Source organism: Trichomycterus rosablanca, chromosome 2, assembly GCF_030014385.1.
Source record: "Trichomycterus rosablanca isolate fTriRos1 chromosome 2, fTriRos1.hap1, whole genome shotgun sequence".
Taxonomy (NCBI): domain Eukaryota; kingdom Metazoa; phylum Chordata; class Actinopteri; order Siluriformes; family Trichomycteridae; genus Trichomycterus; species Trichomycterus rosablanca.
Genome location: NC_085989.1, coordinates 27,053,666 through 27,072,447, shown reverse-complemented (window position 1 = coordinate 27,072,447; position 18,782 = coordinate 27,053,666). Strand labels below are relative to the sequence as shown.

Sequence of the window (18,782 nt, the reverse complement as noted above, 5' to 3'; positions counted from 1 at the left end):
CATGTGACTCGTTAGTGTTACTAGGTCTCAGGTGTGCATAGGGAGCAGGTGTGTTCAATTTAGTAGTACAGCTCTCACACTCTCTCATACTGGTCACTGAAAGTTCCAACATGGCACCTCATGGCAAAGAACTCTCTGAGGATCTTAAAAGACGAATTGTTGCGCTACATGAAGATGGCCAAGGCTACAAGAAGATTGCCAACACCCTGAAACTGAGCTGCAGCACAGTGGCCAAGATCATCCAGCGTTTTAAAAGAGCAGGGTCCACTCAGAACAGACCTCGCGTTGGTCGTCCACAGAAGCTGAGTGCACGTGCTCAGCGTCACATCCAACTGCTGTCTTTGAAAGATAGGCGCAGGAGTGCTGTCAGCATTGCTGCAGAGATTGAAAAGGTGGGGGGTCAGCCTGTCAGTGCTCAGACCATACGCCGCACACTACATCAAATTGGTCTGCATGGCTGTCACCCCAGAAGGAAGCCTCTTCTGAAGTCTCTACACAAAAAAGCCCGCAAATAGTTTGCTGAAGACATGTCAACAAAGGACATGGATTACTGGAACCATGTCCTATGGTCTGATGAGACCAAGATTAATTTGTTTGGTTCAGATGATCTCAAGCATGTGTGGCGGCAATCAGGTGAGGAGTACAAAGATAAGTGTGTCATGCCTACAGTCAAGCATGGTGGTGGGAATGCCATGGTCTGGGGCTGCATGAGTGCAGCAGGTGTTGGGGAGTTACATTTCATTGAGGGACACATGAACTCCAATATGTACTGTGAAATACTGAAGCAGAGCATGATCCCCTCCCTCCGGAAACTGGGTCGCAGGGCAGTGTTCCAGCATGATAATGACCCCAAACACACCTCTAAGACGACTACTGCTTTATTGAAGAGGCTGAGGGTAAAGGTGATGGACTGGCCAAGCATGTCTCCAGACCTAAACCCAATAGAACATCTTTGGGGCATCCTCAAGCGGAAGGTGGAGGAGCGCAAAGTCTCGAATATCCGCCAGCTCCGTGATGTCGTCATGGAGGAGTGGAAAAGCATTCCAGTGGCAACCTGTGAAGCTCTGGTAAACTCCATGCCCAGGAGAGTTAAGGCAGTTCTGGGAAATAATGGTGGCCACACAAAATATTGACACTTCAGGAACTTTCACTAAGGGGTGTACTCACTTTTGTTGCCGGTGGTTTAGACATTAATGGCTGTATATTGAGTTATTTTGAGGGACGAATAAATTTACACTGTTATATAAGCTGCACACAGTCTACTTTTCATTGTGTCAAAGTGTCATTTTGTCAGTGTTGTCCCATGAAAAGATATACTTAAATATCTGCAGAAATGTGAGGGGTGTACTCACTTTTGTGATACACTGTAAAACTCTAATTTTAAAAAGCTATTCAATTTTATTCAGCTTTTATTAGTACACCAACTGTACTGTGTTCAAATCTTTTTAGACTCTGCTAATGTTTTATTGAGGAGATTAAAATTATTTGGCATTCATGCGGCATTTCTTCACAAATGAACTCAAAATCCTTTTAATGGCAGATTTTAACAGCTGAAAATGCAAGAGAAAAAAAGACAACTTGCTAAATAAGCTTTTCACTGGACTTCTAATATGTAATACTGGACTAGAAACCCCATTTTCAGAACATCCAGGACATTTTGTAAAATGCAGTAAAAAGAAGATCCAGTAATTTTCTAATATGTGTTTATATCTGGACAGTGGTAGCCTAGTGGGGAGAGCTTTGGGCTATCAACCAGAAGATTGGCGGTTCAAATCCAGACTCTGCTATGCAGCCACTGTTGGGTCCTTGAGCAAGGCCCTTAATCCTGTCTGCTCCAGGGGCGCTGTACGATGGCTGACCCTGCGCTCTGACCCCAGCTTCCAAACAAGCTGAGATATGCGAAGAAAGAATTTCATTGTACTGTACATCTGTATATGTATATATGACAAATAAAGTATCTTATATCTTCATATCTACAAACAATGATGTTGATCAGAGAAAACATTGGAAATCTTTTCTTTCTACTTTTGTCAGCTAAAAAAAGATTGAAGAGAATTCACAAATCACAGATTCTTCTTTTATTGCATTTTACTTGTCCCAACTTTTCTGAAAATAGGGTTGGATAACTTAGACTAAACGAATCTTTTATCCAATCACTCAGCCTTTCGAGTATGTGTCTTTTAAGCAATGCAAACTCGTTTTGTTTCTTTTAAAACTTCCAAAAGTGTCAAATATGACAAACCAACTTACCAACTGCAACTGTTTTTTTTTTTTTTTGCAATATGCTAACAAGCTGTTCCTCCACCTAAAATTGAACTGACCTTGGTATACAAAGTGAAAGCCTTTGGCAGTTTCTGGTCCAACTGTTGTGAATTTGAGGGTTATCTGGTTTCCAGTGCTTAAAGGCAGTGACTCGCCTGCAAGAACAAAAAAATACATTAAAAATGAACAACTCTATCATGTATTTCTTCAGCCTGACAATATTAAATACATTGATTATTACAAAGCAGCAGACCTAACAGAGACATATACTAAGTAATATAATAGCCAACTTTGCCAAGTTGACATTTAGCCTTTTATTAATGTGGCATTTTTTATACTGGAATTGGGTATATTTACTGGACATTTAGCAGACCTGCTTTATTGATCCTTTCGAAAGCAATATCATTTCAATCAGTGCCAAGGCAACTATATTTGCACTTACAGGTAAAACATGTTTTGATGATAGCAGAATGATGACTAACATCTGTTTCACATCTAAAATCTCACCCAGCTGTTCACATGGGATGAAATCTATTGACTGTGAAGGCCACTGCATATTTATTTCTTAAGAATCATACCATTTTTTGACCTATCATGCCCTTTGGATGAGAGCATTATCATTCTGAGAGAGACACTCATTTAAATAAAAATGTTTTTTGTTGAAATGCAGATGATAAGACAAAATAACTTTGTATTAATTTGCAGTAACCCCTAATTCTTTTTTTTTTTTTTTTTTTTACTTCAAACTAATATTTGATTAGTTTAAAGTAATTATTTTATATTTGAGGCCCCTGTAATTGTCACATTTTCCCCAAAGCAACAGCCCTGCTACTACTACGTGCTGTTATATATAAAGACTAGATCTGTTCAATAGATCACTACTACAGATTCAGAAAGATAACTGTGTAATGTTAAAGAAATAAGTCCGTTTATGGCTTTATTTAGAACCTTAAAAGTCTTCCATTTAAAGGTCTAACAATCTCTGGAATCCCTTAATAGCAGTGAGTTTTACCTGAGTGAGAGCCTGAGAGTGAGGAGAGCAGAGTGGCTTGCTGTGTGGGCCCATCATAAATGTCAACTACATCATTTAGAGACGTCTGGAACAAAACGAACTGCCCAAAAAGAACTGCAACAGAAAAACAAACACTTTTACTAAAACTAAAGCCATTTATAGACAAAGATACACTGACAGATGCACTTTATTTATCCTCAAAGATACATTTGGGAAATTCATAGTGTAAAACCAAAGCAATAAATAAAGATCCAAATACAACTTGCCATTTATTTCAAATGAGAGCTCACAACAAGACTTAAATACTGCATATTCCCAAGGTAAATATGACTTATTTTATATTATTTCACAATGGTCAAAATGCATGTTTTACAATGTGCTAATGTAATTGTTTCACAAAAAGAAGTACACCATTATTTGTCACTCAAGTCTGGACCTTTAAAAAAGAGGGAAGCCTCCCCAAGGAAAAAGATTGTATGTTGACTAAGCACACTGTCTGTACACTCAGAAAGAGTAAACAATGAAATAAAAATGAGGCTCGAATACCTGACAGTCTGAGAGACATACTGTATTTGGGTTTAGCAATTGCCAGGAGAATGCTTCCTGCCTGTACTGTGCCAACTACAGCATTTGATAAAATACAATAATGTTGCTGTTGATGGTCTAATCTGTGTCTCTACCTCTTTAATTAAACTTAAGTTAATGAAACTTTTATTATACAATAGCTTTATGGCATAAAAAGAAGGATAACTACACTGAAAATAACCTGATGTCCACTGTTAAGTATGGTGAAGGGTCTGTGATCTTGTGGGGTGTTTTTCCTTTCTGCAAAAGCTATTGGGACCTTGTTAGGATTCATGGTAGCATGAACTCTATATAATGCCAGGGCATTTCAAACAGGAATTTGTCTGCTTCTGCCAAAAAATAAAAATGGGTCATCAGTGGATCCTTCAGCAGGACAGTGATCCAAAACATGTCCAGATCAACACAAAAATAGTCCACTGAAGACAAAACCAAGCTTCTGTCATAGTCATTTTGGTCTAAACCCCACAGAAAACCTGTGGGCTGAGCTAAAGAGGAGAATGCACAAGAGCAGACCTAGAACCTTGGAATGATCTGGAGAGATTCAGTAAAAAAGAATTATCTTAAATTACCTGCTTAGTACTCTCTGCTTAGAACTTTATGTTATAGGAGAAGACTAAGACCTGTTTAACTGGAAAATATGGGCTGTGGCACATTTGGTTTAGTTAAAATATATTTTTTTAAATGCGATTACAGCCTCTGTTGGCTGATCAATGTTGTCTACACAATAAAAAGAAGAATGTAAATATATGCATAAATAATGGACACAAAGTAACAAATGAAAGACAAAAGCATCTGCAGCCCTCAAGAGAGAAAGTGGATAGAAAAGAGATAGTAAAGAGAACTACAGTAGCTACTCTGGCTGTTGTCTCTGACAACTCAGCTGGGGACAACAATGCAGGAGTTGCAACCCAACCCCACCAACTTGCACAGCTGACACGCAACGTGGAGCCATCTCTTAAATGGGTAAACAGTGTACATGTACTCAGCAGTCCACATAATCTTAAAGAAAACAGAGTTTTTCAGAGCGATTGACCTTCTTACATTGGTCTTATGTCCAGTTCTGATCTCTGTGTGTCTGTTGTAAGTGCCTTTTATGACAGGAGTGAGCATAGGCACTTTGGCCTGCGACTTGGCTGCCCCATATACATAAGTGTTTAATGCAATGTGTTGACACATTCACCTCATCAATAGTATTAAAATCATTTGTAATTCAAGCCACAGTATTCATTCTGCCTTTCTGTTGGTTGGTACCAGACGTCTAACCTTGCCCTCTGGCATCAATAAGTCTTAGCTGCCTGTTGACACAGTTGTTTTGTCCCTCCTTGGTTGATGGGTACCTATACCATGGCTGCCCCTGAGCATGCTTAGCAGTAACTACCATTAGCCCAAAGTTTAAAATATCCCTGACTGTGACATGAAAATAAATAAATAAATAAAAGAAAATTGAGTAGGCACTGGGCTTGGACAGGCTCACACCATTAGAAGTGGACAGTTTTCTCTGAAATGTCCTCACATTAAAAAAAAAAAAAAAAAAGTCACACAGCTGCAAAAACAGACTGCCCATAAATACATGGCACGATCACACTGAAAGTTACTGTTCTGCACACAGTGTACATCTCAGCATGGCTTTCTTTTACAGAGATGAACCCATGCATCAGCCTTTCTTTTTGTTTTTTACTGTGTTTCACACGCTCGCTTGCACTTAACACACTCCAACGTTTGCCCAGTGGCTCCTATGGATATAAGAGCTGTGATTCATTTGTCCTATTGCATCAAGAATAGGACTGCTCGAAAATAAGGTGTTTGTCTCTGTCTGTCAGTGTCTCACTCTATTTCATTCTTTTGAGCTGTAAGAAAGCCTGGGGAAAGAGAAGGTGAGGTCTGAAGCATTAATCCTTAACTTGGATAAACACATACACTGCTGAACTATTACCTAAAGTGATTCTAAAAAGTCCAGCTGGACAAATAACAAGCACATAAATATCCAAGTAAACACTGCTTCAACCTCTCACTCAAAGCACAGAAAACCAAACAAAGCTTCATTGTTTCGGACACATTTTGGGAGTAACCATTTAATTTTTTCCTGACTTCCTGACAAAGTATCCACTGTTCCATGGTCTGTTTTAAAGGATACGGTCATGCCACAAAGGAAAAATGACATTATAGAACTTGCTGCAGTAACAAAATATTAACATTTCTGGCCAAGTCCATTTTCAGAATACCCAAAATAAACTATATTGTATTTTAACTATATTTGTGATTTTTTTCTGATTATAATTAAATACTGAAGACAATCATTACAACTGAATGTAAACATTTACTTTAGCTGTTAAGATATTGCAAGGATTTGACTCCCACTGTAGCCCTATTAGAGTTACATAACTGCAAACCTATTACCTACAACTTATTTATAACCAGAAACCAGTACCCTGTGAAGTAACACTACTGTTTAAATAGCTCAACAAGGATTCCATCATTTTAGGATTTCATTCAACAGGTAGCTATTAAAATAACATTTATACAAGTGGCAAGAGCACACGCATATTAAATTGTTCAATGGGTAGGACTTAGGAATAACAAGAACTCTTTATTATAATTATGCAAATACTGGTATAGTATTCCTTTCTTTGATCTCAACACAGCCTCAATTCTTTCTGGCATGGACCCCACACAATGCTGAAAACCTTTCTTTGAGATTCTGGTCCATATGATTGCATCATTGAAGTCAAGCAGATTGTTAGGTGCACCAATTACTTTGCCACAATTTGAGCTTTTGCTATTCTGAAATGCTTTTCTCACTACCACAAATGTACAGAGCAGTTAAATCCCCGTAACCTTTCTGTCAGCTTAAAACAGTCTGGTCATCTTCCATTACCCCAATCAACAAGATATTTCTGCCAGCAGAACTGCCACTTACTGGATGTTTTTCCCTCGATATTGCACCATTCTAGGTAAATGCTTGTGCACGACTAATGTGCATGAAAATCCCAACAAATCAACACTTTTATTAAATCTGAACCTCATTCTGATGGTTGATGTCAATTATACTTGAAGTTGCTGTACTAGGTGTACAGGTGTTTCTTATGAAGTGAGTGAATTTAGTCACCTTAGTGGTGTGTGTTTTTGCCTTCTGTGAGATAAACACAATGCATTTTCCTCTGGATAAGATGTAATTACTTTACATTTGTAATGATGAGAACAATAAAATATAGACAAGTGCATCTGTCACTGTTTATCTCAACCCTGTTTTTGCTATTGCATTATTGCTTAACAATCAGATGTGGGATGAGGGCAACGTGTTCTCATATTTAAACTGATCATCACGTGAAATCTTATTATATTCCATCACCATAAACTAGAGGAAAAAGCTGAAATTAAAACTAAGGTATTCAAACACAAGAATAGAACTAGAATACACAACTTAAGTTTACAATGATATAAAAACGTCAATATTTAGCAGGGATCACGTAAATTACACTAGGTATGTACACTAAAATGAACAAACTATGCTGTTCTATTTAGTTTTTGTGAAAGTAATAGAAGATCCTATACATAATAGTACACTACCACCTCTCAATATCACCAATTAATTGCAGTTTCTTGACATCCAAAACAGACTAATATCTTCAGGTTTGGAAAGATGTGCAAAATTAAGGAGAGCTTATCAAGGCTCTTACCCCTCAGTAATTCAGTATCAAGACTTAATTACGGTCTGGTTTATTAGAAACTCTAAAAAACTTGACACAGACTCTGAGCACAGCATACTGGTGGGTGCTAAGTTTAAAGATATAACCAGTTCTGTAGCTAATAATCAGATTAAACCCTGATAAAGATTTAGTGGGCTTCAGGTGCAGGTCACAGGAGCATATGTCCATGTTTACTTCCCACACCTAAAAAAATATCACATAATTGGCGACAGCCTGCTACTATGTACTTGTCACTTGGCCTATCTTGCCTTAATTGGCATCTGGCTGTATATAACTGACAGAAGGTGAGTTTGCACACAGTTTTATATTTATGGCATTATTGGAATGAAGTTTAACACACTTCTTACTACGGTGTTTAGCTATTTCATACAGACTCATGGCATGAAATCAAACACAAAGCAATGCAATCTCTATAGAAAAACATTGACTAGTACTTTAGTCTCTGAGTAATTTAGTGTGACCTATTTTATGCCAGACGAACGCTTTGCTCTGCACTGCTTTGAGGAAACAGCAGCTCTGCTCTGAGCAACAGCAGTGCAAGTTTATCGACCAGGGTTATAGAAGGTACTGGCAGGTGCTAATTAACATCAGAGCTGAATTATAGAGCTGTCCAGTTCTTAGTAGAAACATTCAGTTCTTTACTTTCTTAAAATAACATGAACCCAAAAACTGTTCACTGAAAGCATTATGGATTGAGTGTATGAATGAGCAGCCACTCATAAGCTTAAAAGCACACACAAATTACTAGGCCAAGGAGGAGTGGAGTAAAGCAGAGTCAATTTTAATTTAGCAGATGCACAAATGCTCTTTTGAATCCTGCCCCAAAAAAATGGGACATTTAGTAAAATGCATTAAAAAGTGTGATTTGTTAATCCTCTTCAATCTTTATTTAATTGACACAAGTATAAAGAAAATATTTCCAAAATACAATATCATTTTGTATTTTGTAAATATAAAAACATTTAGAATTTGATGCCTGCAACACTCTCAAAAAAAGTTATGGCATGCTTACCCCTGTGTTCCATCACCTTTTCTATTAATGAGACTTTTTAAGGTTTTAGGAACTGAGGATGCTATTGTTGCAGTTTTGCAAGTGGAATTTTTGTCTATTCTTACTTTACAAGATTTCAGCTGCTCAACGGTCCGTGGTTGCAGCTGATTCTCCTCTTCATGCTGCACCACAAATTTTCAATAAAGAAAAACTCTGGGCAAACACACATACGCACATTCTGTGTCTTCAAAGCCACACAGTTGTAGCGCATACAGAATGAGGCCTGACATTGTCTTTCTAAAATAACCTCGGGAAAAGATGTCACCTTGATGGCAGCATTTGTCTCAAATTGTCTCAAACAATATACACGTTCATGTCAAAGATACATTCACACATATGCAAGTCACCCATATCATGGGCACTGATGCACCCCCATACCATGACAGATGCTGGCTTTTGCACCTTTCATCAGTCTGATGGTTCTTTTCATCTTTGGCACAGAAAACTCGATGTCTGTTTTTTTTCCCGAAAAAAAAAAGCTACAAGCTGGACTGTGGACTCATCTGACCACAGCACACGTATCCACTATCATTTGGCTCATCTGAGATGAGCTCGGGCCCAAAGAATTCAGAAAGTTTCTGCATAGAACTGATGTACGCCTTTCTCTTTGTGTAATAGAGTTTCCAGGTGCATTTCCTAATGTATTGGCGGACTGTTTTAGGTGACAATTTCTAGAAATGGGGTTTGTAAATGAACAGGCTATTCAATTTATTTAACACCAATATAAATATTAATTCCGATTATGAACTAACCTAATCCCATTGATACTCTACTGGAGTTTATTGCTGCAGTTATCTAATAATCTTGTAAAAGGCCAAATAATGTATTCTTTATTCCCTCTTTATTCCCTCTTTATAAGTGATGTTGACCAGACAGTGGATCCTATGGCTGATTTAGTTGTGTTCTAGTCAAATAGATGTAAGAAATTGTTTCAATAGGGTGACATTTTAGTAATGTCATCACTGCATTAATGTGGAATTTATTTACCAGAATCCAAAATAATAAATAAATATTCCAATTAAAAAAATATTTTTTACTTAACATTGACATAATAGTTTTTGGCTAGGTTTGCCAGCAGCTCACGTTATAGATTAGCTGTGAATAATGTTATTCCATAATAAATAAATTCATGTTGGTCAAACCTGCTCACCTCTAGGTAGCTGCATAGGCCATGCAAAAATTGCAGACAAATAGCAGGCTAAATTGTGCATAAACTTGCTCGAATTGGTAATGATATTTTCAAGAATTACATTTGATGTGCGGATTAAGGCACAGCACAGGCACTGTATAAACAGCCTGTACATTCTTCTTTTGTTTAATTAAGCTTATGATCAGACTGCAGAGGTCACATTTCTGTGGCAACAATAACCGTCAGGTATAATCAACTGCACCAGAGTTGGATGCCAGTCCAAGTTAATAGCACTGCAAAGATTCAAACTTGGTGGTGAGCCAGTTTTTACTCCACCCTGGCATCTCAACTTTGCCATTCTTTAATACAAATGTCATTATTAGATGATATGTAATTGGGTCATAATTATAAAACTTATTCAATAAAATAAGCCTAATGATGACAGTACAACATTTTGACCAAATGGAATAATATTAATACTGAAATTATTTGACAGAAAGAAAAACTCTGCCTGGCATTGTTGTTTTAATTCGGCCACTTTGGAGGATTTTCCAGCATAAAAACCCCTTAATGAGAAGCTTAATTTTATCAATAAGATTTAGGTCACTCCAAAACCTTAACATTGTTAAGTCACTCCAAATCCTTAACTTTGTTTCTTTTGAACCACTCAGAGGTGGACTTACTTGCATGCTTGGAATCATTGCCATGCTGCATAACCCAACTGGGCTTGAGCTTCAGGTCACGAATGGGTGGACATTGTACTTTATGTTGTTCTAATGGAGAGCAGAATTCAAGTTGTTTAGTTGTTTAGGTCCTGCTAAAGCAATGCCACACCAGACTACCACCAATATGTTTAAATGTTATTATGATGTTCTTCAGGTGTAATGTGAAAGTAAATTGACTGTAGGCAAGTGATGCCTTTATTCCTTTAGATGTTAATCTGGGTTGTTTTGTTATGAGTCATTAATTTGTTCTTGGTGAATTTTTGGTAGGCTAACCACTACTATCAGTTTTTTTCCATTGTGGATAATAGCTCTCACAATGGCTCACTGGAGTCTCAGAGCCATTGCAATGGTTCCAGATTGTTGGATTTTAATGAGTTCATTTTACATCTGTATTTGAATCTCTTTAGAACGTGGCATCATTATGTGCTTTTTGAGACCTTCTAGTCACCGTCAGACAGGTTCTATTCAAGTGATGTTTAGCTTCAACAGGTCTGGCAGTAATTATGCCTGTGTGTGGCTAGTGAAAATTTGGTTAACTTGTTGTTTTAGTTGCTAAGAGGGCAATTACTAATTACACAGGGCTGGGTAGGGCTAAATAGCATTTCTTTTAATAAATAAAATAATTATTTTTTGTGTTTACTTGGGTTATAAAGATACTTTAAAAATGAAACATGGTGCTGGTATTTTTCTGTACTCTGACAGTGTGATTGCCCTCCCTAAAACCATGAAAAAGAACAAAACCTATACCTTTTCTAAGAACATTGTTATTGGACATATAGGGCACTGTCTTAAACCAATCAGAACTGACAAGCTGAACAAACACAAATACATCCACAATACTCATGGGAAGTTCTGGCACATAAATATTGCGGCAAGAAGTTAGTGACTTTATGATGGTCATTTGTAGTTGGGCTTTTGTTTTTGTACCTCTGTACCTTGTCATTTCTCCACACCTTCTCTATTCTCTTTGATAAATGCAGTGCTTGTGGTAGTGGCTGTATGTTATAGATGCTTCAGATGAGTCTGTATGAACTCTGATGCAGGTGGCTCAGGCATATCCCCATGAGTCTTAACTAACCTCTCTGTGCTTGGAAACATGTTCTGGAACCTATTTCAATAGCTTGTTCACAAAAAGAGCTAGGTCTGATGCATTGTCTGAGTCTTGGCCACCTGTACATTATTTAACTGGTGGAGGAACTGTACAAGATGTGCCAATACACACGAAAACATAAATGTACTTGTACATACTGACTGCATTTCCGTATTAGTGGGAATAAATAAACCAAATAAAATAAACCAAAACATTAATTACTTTGGCTATGTCTAAAACAGTACACAACTACAGTAAATGGCATGCCAAATTTGCGCACCACCAATCTCAGTTAGTGATCTGAAGCTATCTTAATGGATATTTATCACTAGCTAACTAAGCAGGCTGGCAACCTATTTGAACACAGCATTAATTGTAGGTTAAGAGCTGAAATCCGTGATCAGAATATTGATTATTGACATTATATTCACCAGCTTGTTTAAAAAGCAGCCAGAGGCTAGCAATTTATTTATACTGGTGTAGGCTACAGTAAATTTTTCATTCATAAATACACTTTCCTGTCCTCAGCTTCAATCACTAAAGTTTGTAAAAATGACCACAATTGCTTTAAGCTTACCAAATAACTGACAACTCAACAAACCTCAAATATTTTAAACAAAACATCCATGATGTTTAAGAATCTTTTTTTCTATTAGTTTAATCAAATACATTCCTCCCCTTCAAAAAGAACACCACAAACTAGCATGCATTTATATATGAGTAGGTAGAAAACTTTTTCCTGATCAAACTCCCTCTAGGCATAGATAACTACAAATTACCATGATTTAAGAGAAGGGTACAAAAACTCAATCATGAACATAAATCTTTTTACAGTTCGGAATTCAAACTTTATACACAACTTAATGTTTTGTTGAATCTGTACATGAATATGGTGGTTGCAATATTTATATTTATATACTTTCTATGGAATCTGTGGCTTTTGGGTTTAAATAACATTATAATAAATTCCACAAAAATATGCTACTTGGATGTAAAGCACAAAAATTGTATATTATTAAAAAGGACATGTACTTATGTCATGGATGTTTGTAGTAGTTTGTATAATAGTAACATATTCGTAGGTCAGAAAACTTACCAGGGAGCTAATTTTTTTAAAGTATCTGATTTTCTAAAAATCTGACAGATTTTTAAACTATTGATTCACAAATTCAATAATGTTATCTAACTTTGTGGCATGGGCTCCTAATTCATATTTAGTGATTACTGTTGACTACAGCCTGTGACCTCATTGTGCTCATACCATTACGAACCTTGTGACCTTAAATAAGTTGATGGAACAGTGATCACTTTTGTCCACAAAAACAGACCTGCCATGAATTAGAAGCTGATGAAAAACAGTCCAGGGATATTCCGCTAGCACACCTCCGCTAGCACAAGATTCTGAATTCCTCAGTTCGAAACTTGGCATTGCCAACGGTTGGCTGGGCGCCATCTAGCTAGCATAATTGCCAGTGTCTGCAGGGAGGGATGACCGGACTATGTGGTAGGGGTCTTCAAACGCTGTGTAAGGACCCTGACTGGCAGATAGAGAGGTGCCTGTGCAGATTGCATGGGTGAAAAAGGGTTCCGCTAAGGGCTGCACGTGGGTCAGAGGAGGCATGAGCAGCAATATACCCACCTCGACTGCAATCAGGGATCCCCAGCAGTGGAAGACAAATTGACTACGCTAAAATTGGGAGAAAATGCATAAAGAAAATGGAAAAAAGCTATGTTAAGATTGCAATAAGCTTAAAGATTGCTGCGCAAGAAAGATGCTTTAAAATTGGTACCTTCAAAGCTTGAATGAAATTTGTTGGTAATTACAGTCTATAGGACCCATGTCGCCTCTTTACAAAAAAAAAAAGAAAAAGAAAATAACAATCTGCCATCTATTGCTTGTGTACTTATGTTATGTTGTGAAATTGCACTTTAAGTTAAAATTGATTTTTTAAAGTAATAACTAAATTTAAATTAATAAGTAAATAGAACAAAATGAAAATGTTTGTTCTAAAATTAGAAACATTTTAATTTATATTGTAGTAAACAATAATAGCTTGTTTTCTACATTTCCATTGATGAGTAATGTATTAAACCAGCACTCTCTTTCTGTTTTTGTATTTCCCGACCTGCACATTTCACCCAATTAAAACCAGAACACAGTGTCTGCTTTATTAGTCTATTTCTGCACCTATTGATCTTTTGTTCAGATATGCTCTTGATGTGACCACAAAAAAGTCAGTACTAACATGGCCCGGATACCCCAGTTAGAGTAAATCCCAAACCCTAAATGTTATTCCACCTGATTAAACCTGACAGATAACAAAAAAATAATGGGGCACTATTAAATTACAAAACAACAGTTTTGTTTTGTCCAGTAAGGCCTTTGGGTGCTGACTTACTTACAAAACACATCCTGCCTGAGAGAAATCAATACAACCTATGAACTATGACGTTTTAATGAGCTATCAACATAAATAAATGCAGCAATGGTCCAAGCACATATTCACTGACTTCAGAAGGATTCATAGATTTTGTATGTTATTTATAAAATGCACATAATATATCCCAACCTTTAACCAAACCTTCAACTCTAATTCATCCCAAAAGGGTTGAGGTCAGGGCTCTGTGTGGGCCATTTAAGTTCTTCCACACCAAACTTATCCAGGCATGCCTTTATGAACCTTGCTTTATAAATTTGAACACAGTCATGAAGAAACAAAAAAGCCTTCCCCAAACTGTTTCCACAAAGCTGGAAGCATACAATAATACAAAATGTCTTGGTCTGCTATTAAAACTTCCATTCAGTAGAACTAATGGGCCTAAGTCAACCCCTGAAAAAAACTCATAGCATTATCACTCCATCAAACTTTACAGCTGGCAGTCTGGACGAATCTGGAGAACGTTACCTGTCTGACAAAGTGTGATTCTTCATGCCACAGATCATGTTTCCACGGCTTTAGAGTCCAATGGCGGCGTGCTTTACACCGCTTCATCCAACACTTGGCATTGGGCTTGGTGATGTAAGGCCTGCATGCAGCTTGTTGCAACAGTGCCATCCTATTTAAGTACCACGCTCAAATTTTGTGAACTATTTAGAACACCCCATTCTTTTACTGATGTTTGTAAAGCAGACTGCTTTGCATAGATGGCTTGGAATAACTAAAGTCAATAAACTTGCTAATGCAAAAACAATAGGATAGTTCTTTAGGACAATGACTCAAAAAAACAAGTGAATCAACCACATGGTTTGTAGAGCTTAAGTGAGATGCTGTGTTATTGTGCAATTCCAATCAGCAGCAACAAGAAACATTATTGCTAACACTGCTTCTAAAATTGGTTCCACCACTTAGGCAGAATGTGTTGGTCTATATTTATAATTCATATTAAAATTAGAGTATACAGATTCCAAAAGTTTCATGAATTTGTTTCTTGTAGCCTAATGCTTATGCAAATAAAATATGAAAACATGAACTTCAAAACAAATCTCCAAGGATTGGGATGTTTAAAGCAATAACACAATCCAACTTCACAATTACATCAGTTAAACTTTTTACAGCTGCTGTCCTACAACAACAGTCTTGTGCTGTTTACCTTCGCTTGACTGCTCAACCAAAAAATGAGATAATAAAAGAAAATAGAATTTTCTGTAGAGATGGCAGACAAACTTTATACACAGCTGTATTTAAAAATTAGTAGCTTAAAGCTTATAAAAACCAAAGGCTGGCTTTTAAATGTTAAATAAAAAGCAGTCTCATACCAAATTCCCTGGGCACGGAGATGGAGTAAACACAGCTATGGCCTGCGGTATAATTCCTGGGAAAGTTAGGGGACAGAACGGTTCCCTCAGAGCCAGTGGAGCGACTTCCGCAAGGTGCTGCAGACACACAGAACCAAGATCAATAGAGAACTACCAATATAGAAACATATAACAGATAAAATGTGTTACTGGATATAACAAACATCAAATTTATTTTCTTTTATTTATTTAATTTTAGCTTTAGTTGTTTTTACCTAGACATTTGCATTAGGGGCAACTGTAGACTCTTGTATTCTAGAACAATTTTGTAGGGTAAAATAAAATTCTATTCCACTTTCTCTCTGCTTAATGTTTACCTTGACAGCTGGGCAAGCCTCTGTTCCAACCAGGCCTGCCATCGTCTCCCATGATGCATGTAAGTGTTGAGTGGCCCTGGAGCATGTAACCAGCTTCACAGTAGAATGTCACTGTGGATCCGAGTTTATAGTCACTACCCAGCCTTGTGCTGTTCATTACATTTCCTGGATCGAAGCATGACTCCCTCAACTTGGCTGAGATGAAAATGAAACAGGAGGAGAAAAGGGGTTAGAATTAAGCAAATAAGAGACTTATTTTCTTTATGCTGTTGCTTAACTTAGCAGGAAATCATATATCTTTCAATATCTTTCTACAAGTAACGAGGATAAATACTATTAAATTTGCTTATTAATTAACTACATATTTAAAAACACAATAGAACATTCTAAATAATCAAAGTTATAATCAATAACCATAATAAAGACCTGATAGGGGGCCCAGCCCAATCCATCAAAAATAGTTCTAGATCGTGCTCCAGAGTCAAGTTGTGGTGTGTTTTACACCTCATTGGCTTATTCTTGGCATGGCACATCTAGATCTGTTATAGAAACCCGAATGCTCCTACTTTAATTTTAAATTGTGTTGTTCTTGTTTTCTCCTGGAACTTAGTGGTGAGGAAATACAATATTTACTTACTTGTTTTATGTTTTGACACTCTTTATTTCTGTGTAATTATTTGTGTGGCCTTTTGAGTTGCACCTGAGCACTGGTTTCTATATAATGTTGTTTTATGATAACTTGATGGTAACATTGACAGCTCTAGTAAAAATGATAAACAGTAGTGCTAGTGTGGTGTCATTTTAACTGTACTACTGAAGTTTGTCTATGGAGAATGCCTAACTTTCTTAATACTGGGTGTGGCTGAAATACCCCAACTATGCATCCTTTCTTTTATCTAGTATATCCAATTCATGATAAATCGTTCTGACTTAGGCTTTAATCCAAGTGAATTGAACTGTCAGCACTAGTAAATGTCAATACATACCTTTGTACTCTAGGTGAAAGCCAGCATAGCTGACAGAGCCATCACTGCGGAAGGCCAGTTGCACAGCGTTTGAGCTGCTCTCAATCCTCTCGGGAAGCTTGCTGTCCTGGAAGCTGCCAATCAGGGGACTGTTGCTGTCCATCCCATCATATATGTACAGAAAGTCATAGTTTGGCTCTATACTAAAGCTGCAGAGAAAAGGAAAGATGAAAGAAGATCAGAGAACACTTTTAAACAGCCAATCATGGTGATGAAAGAACAGTATGAGGTACCCAATCCTATACCTCAGCATGAAACCAGAGACAAAACCTTTTAAAGCAGGTGTACAGAGTGCAGGGAGGTTTCACAAGGAAAAAAAATTACATCTGGAAGTCATCCAGGAATAGCACATTGATTCTTATATAATTTTACTGGACATGCTAGGGCCAGCTTTGGAAAATTTTAATGTGTTGGCATAGCTGCATCAGAAATAATAAGCGTAACAAGCATAAACGCAGTAGGCAATAATATGCAATACAAATAACAAGTGCCCTCTCTAGCTGAGCTTTAGCTACACTAGATCTAAAGCTCTGTTTATCATCTTAAAGCCTCTGTGGGTGTGTGATACTTGCACAACAGAATCTATAACTACCCAGAAGACGTGTTCAAGCAGTGAATTCCCACATCCTCACTGAGATACAAAAGGAAAAAATAACCACAATAGATAGTTGCCAAGCTCTTTGGTCACCAAGACAGATAAATATTCACACATTCATACTATCATACAGTGTGATTGTAAGGTATTCCCCATCAGCTTAGTCATTTGCATGAAATTGGATTGGAAGTGCATTAAATTCTCTAATTTTTTCTCTATTATGCTGGGAGGAAGCATGCTTAACACACTTCACTGACTATCGAAAAAAAAAAAATCTATCAAAGCTCACTGTGTGATAATAGAAATCCAAACATAGAAATTTGGGCACACTTCTTTACTATATTAAAAAGGCAATTATCTTTTGAATAACCACATATAATGGAAGCTTTTTTCCTCAACACTGCCTCTGGAGCTGTCAACTGGCAAACAATTAGTTTAGTCACAATTGGACTGGTGTGCATCACTGATAGTGCAAGGGTAAAGACATGGCAGGGTGGTAGCATTGTTTACATACGGAGTCTTTTTTGCTCTGTATTGTTTTGTCCTCACTAAAAAATGATATCAGTGATGGAGTGTGTAATAAAAGTGCCTGACAAGTAACTGATCAAGAGCCTTTCATTAGAAATGTATTTAAATTGCATTTTAAATCTTGCCTTCTCTGCTAAGCCCTAGTGTACTGAATCGAATATCAAATATGTATAATACTAGCTCACATTTAATGCCAGACCTGGGTAATTATGCTACCTAGAGGGCTTTGCTAAGCTTTATTGTCTGAGTTGTGACTGGCGTATTACTGTACTTATTAACTTGAGCTGTAGAGACGCGGAAATCAAACACAACAATCCAGTCGGAAACAGCATCCTCATTACATCAGCAGCATGAGCACATCCATATTCATGGGAGGATTTTAAGAGATTGACATTTTTGCTGAATTATTTTTCTGGGATAGTGATCCAAAGAGGACAAAGGGCTTTACTTAACAGAGACCAGCTTGAAAGGCACAAAACTTCTACTGTGGTGCAACTGTTACGCATATAAAATTACTAATAACTTGTACAACTTGTACACCATGTCTCTGAGATCGAACCTAGCTTCACAGGACCCATGTTGCTGTGTATTACCACCTCTACCAACTATGCCACAGTGACGCTAATTTCCATCTTACAAAAAATGAAAATATATATTTATGTACTGTAGCATGGTTTACATTTAATAACCAAGAAATAGTATTACCACAAATTAATTAATTCATTTAAAATTATTAAAACCAGAAATTAAGATGATGTGTAAGGTAAGATAACACAGCATACATCAGACTAAACATTTACCTGATAAATGCCAGTGAAATAACGTAGTCGGGGTTGACGACGATGAGCCAGTCACAGTCCTTGCTGTGAGGGTATGGGTGAGGATAGTTGGGTGAGAGGATAAAGCCAGAGGAGTCTGTCAAATTTCCACCGCAAGGAGCTGTGAGAACACATGATGCAT

General features: G+C 37.2%; 1 protein-coding gene across 1 annotated transcript in view; it reads right to left on the bottom strand.

The window, feature by feature from the left end:
• The window catches only part of csmd3b (CUB and Sushi multiple domains 3b), a 538,328-nt gene that overhangs the window by 130,016 nt on the left and 389,530 nt on the right, over nt 1-18,782 (bottom strand). The window contains exons 28-33 of the mRNA XM_063013213.1: nt 18,623-18,761; nt 16,661-16,848; nt 15,675-15,869; nt 15,319-15,435; nt 3,275-3,388; nt 2,322-2,417 (exon numbers count right to left, since the gene is read on the bottom strand). Coding sequence (XP_062869283.1) covers nt 2,322-2,417; nt 3,275-3,388; nt 15,319-15,435; nt 15,675-15,869; nt 16,661-16,848; nt 18,623-18,761 — 849 coding nt within the window. The remainder of the gene's footprint in view (nt 1-2,321; nt 2,418-3,274; nt 3,389-15,318; nt 15,436-15,674; nt 15,870-16,660; nt 16,849-18,622; nt 18,762-18,782) is intronic.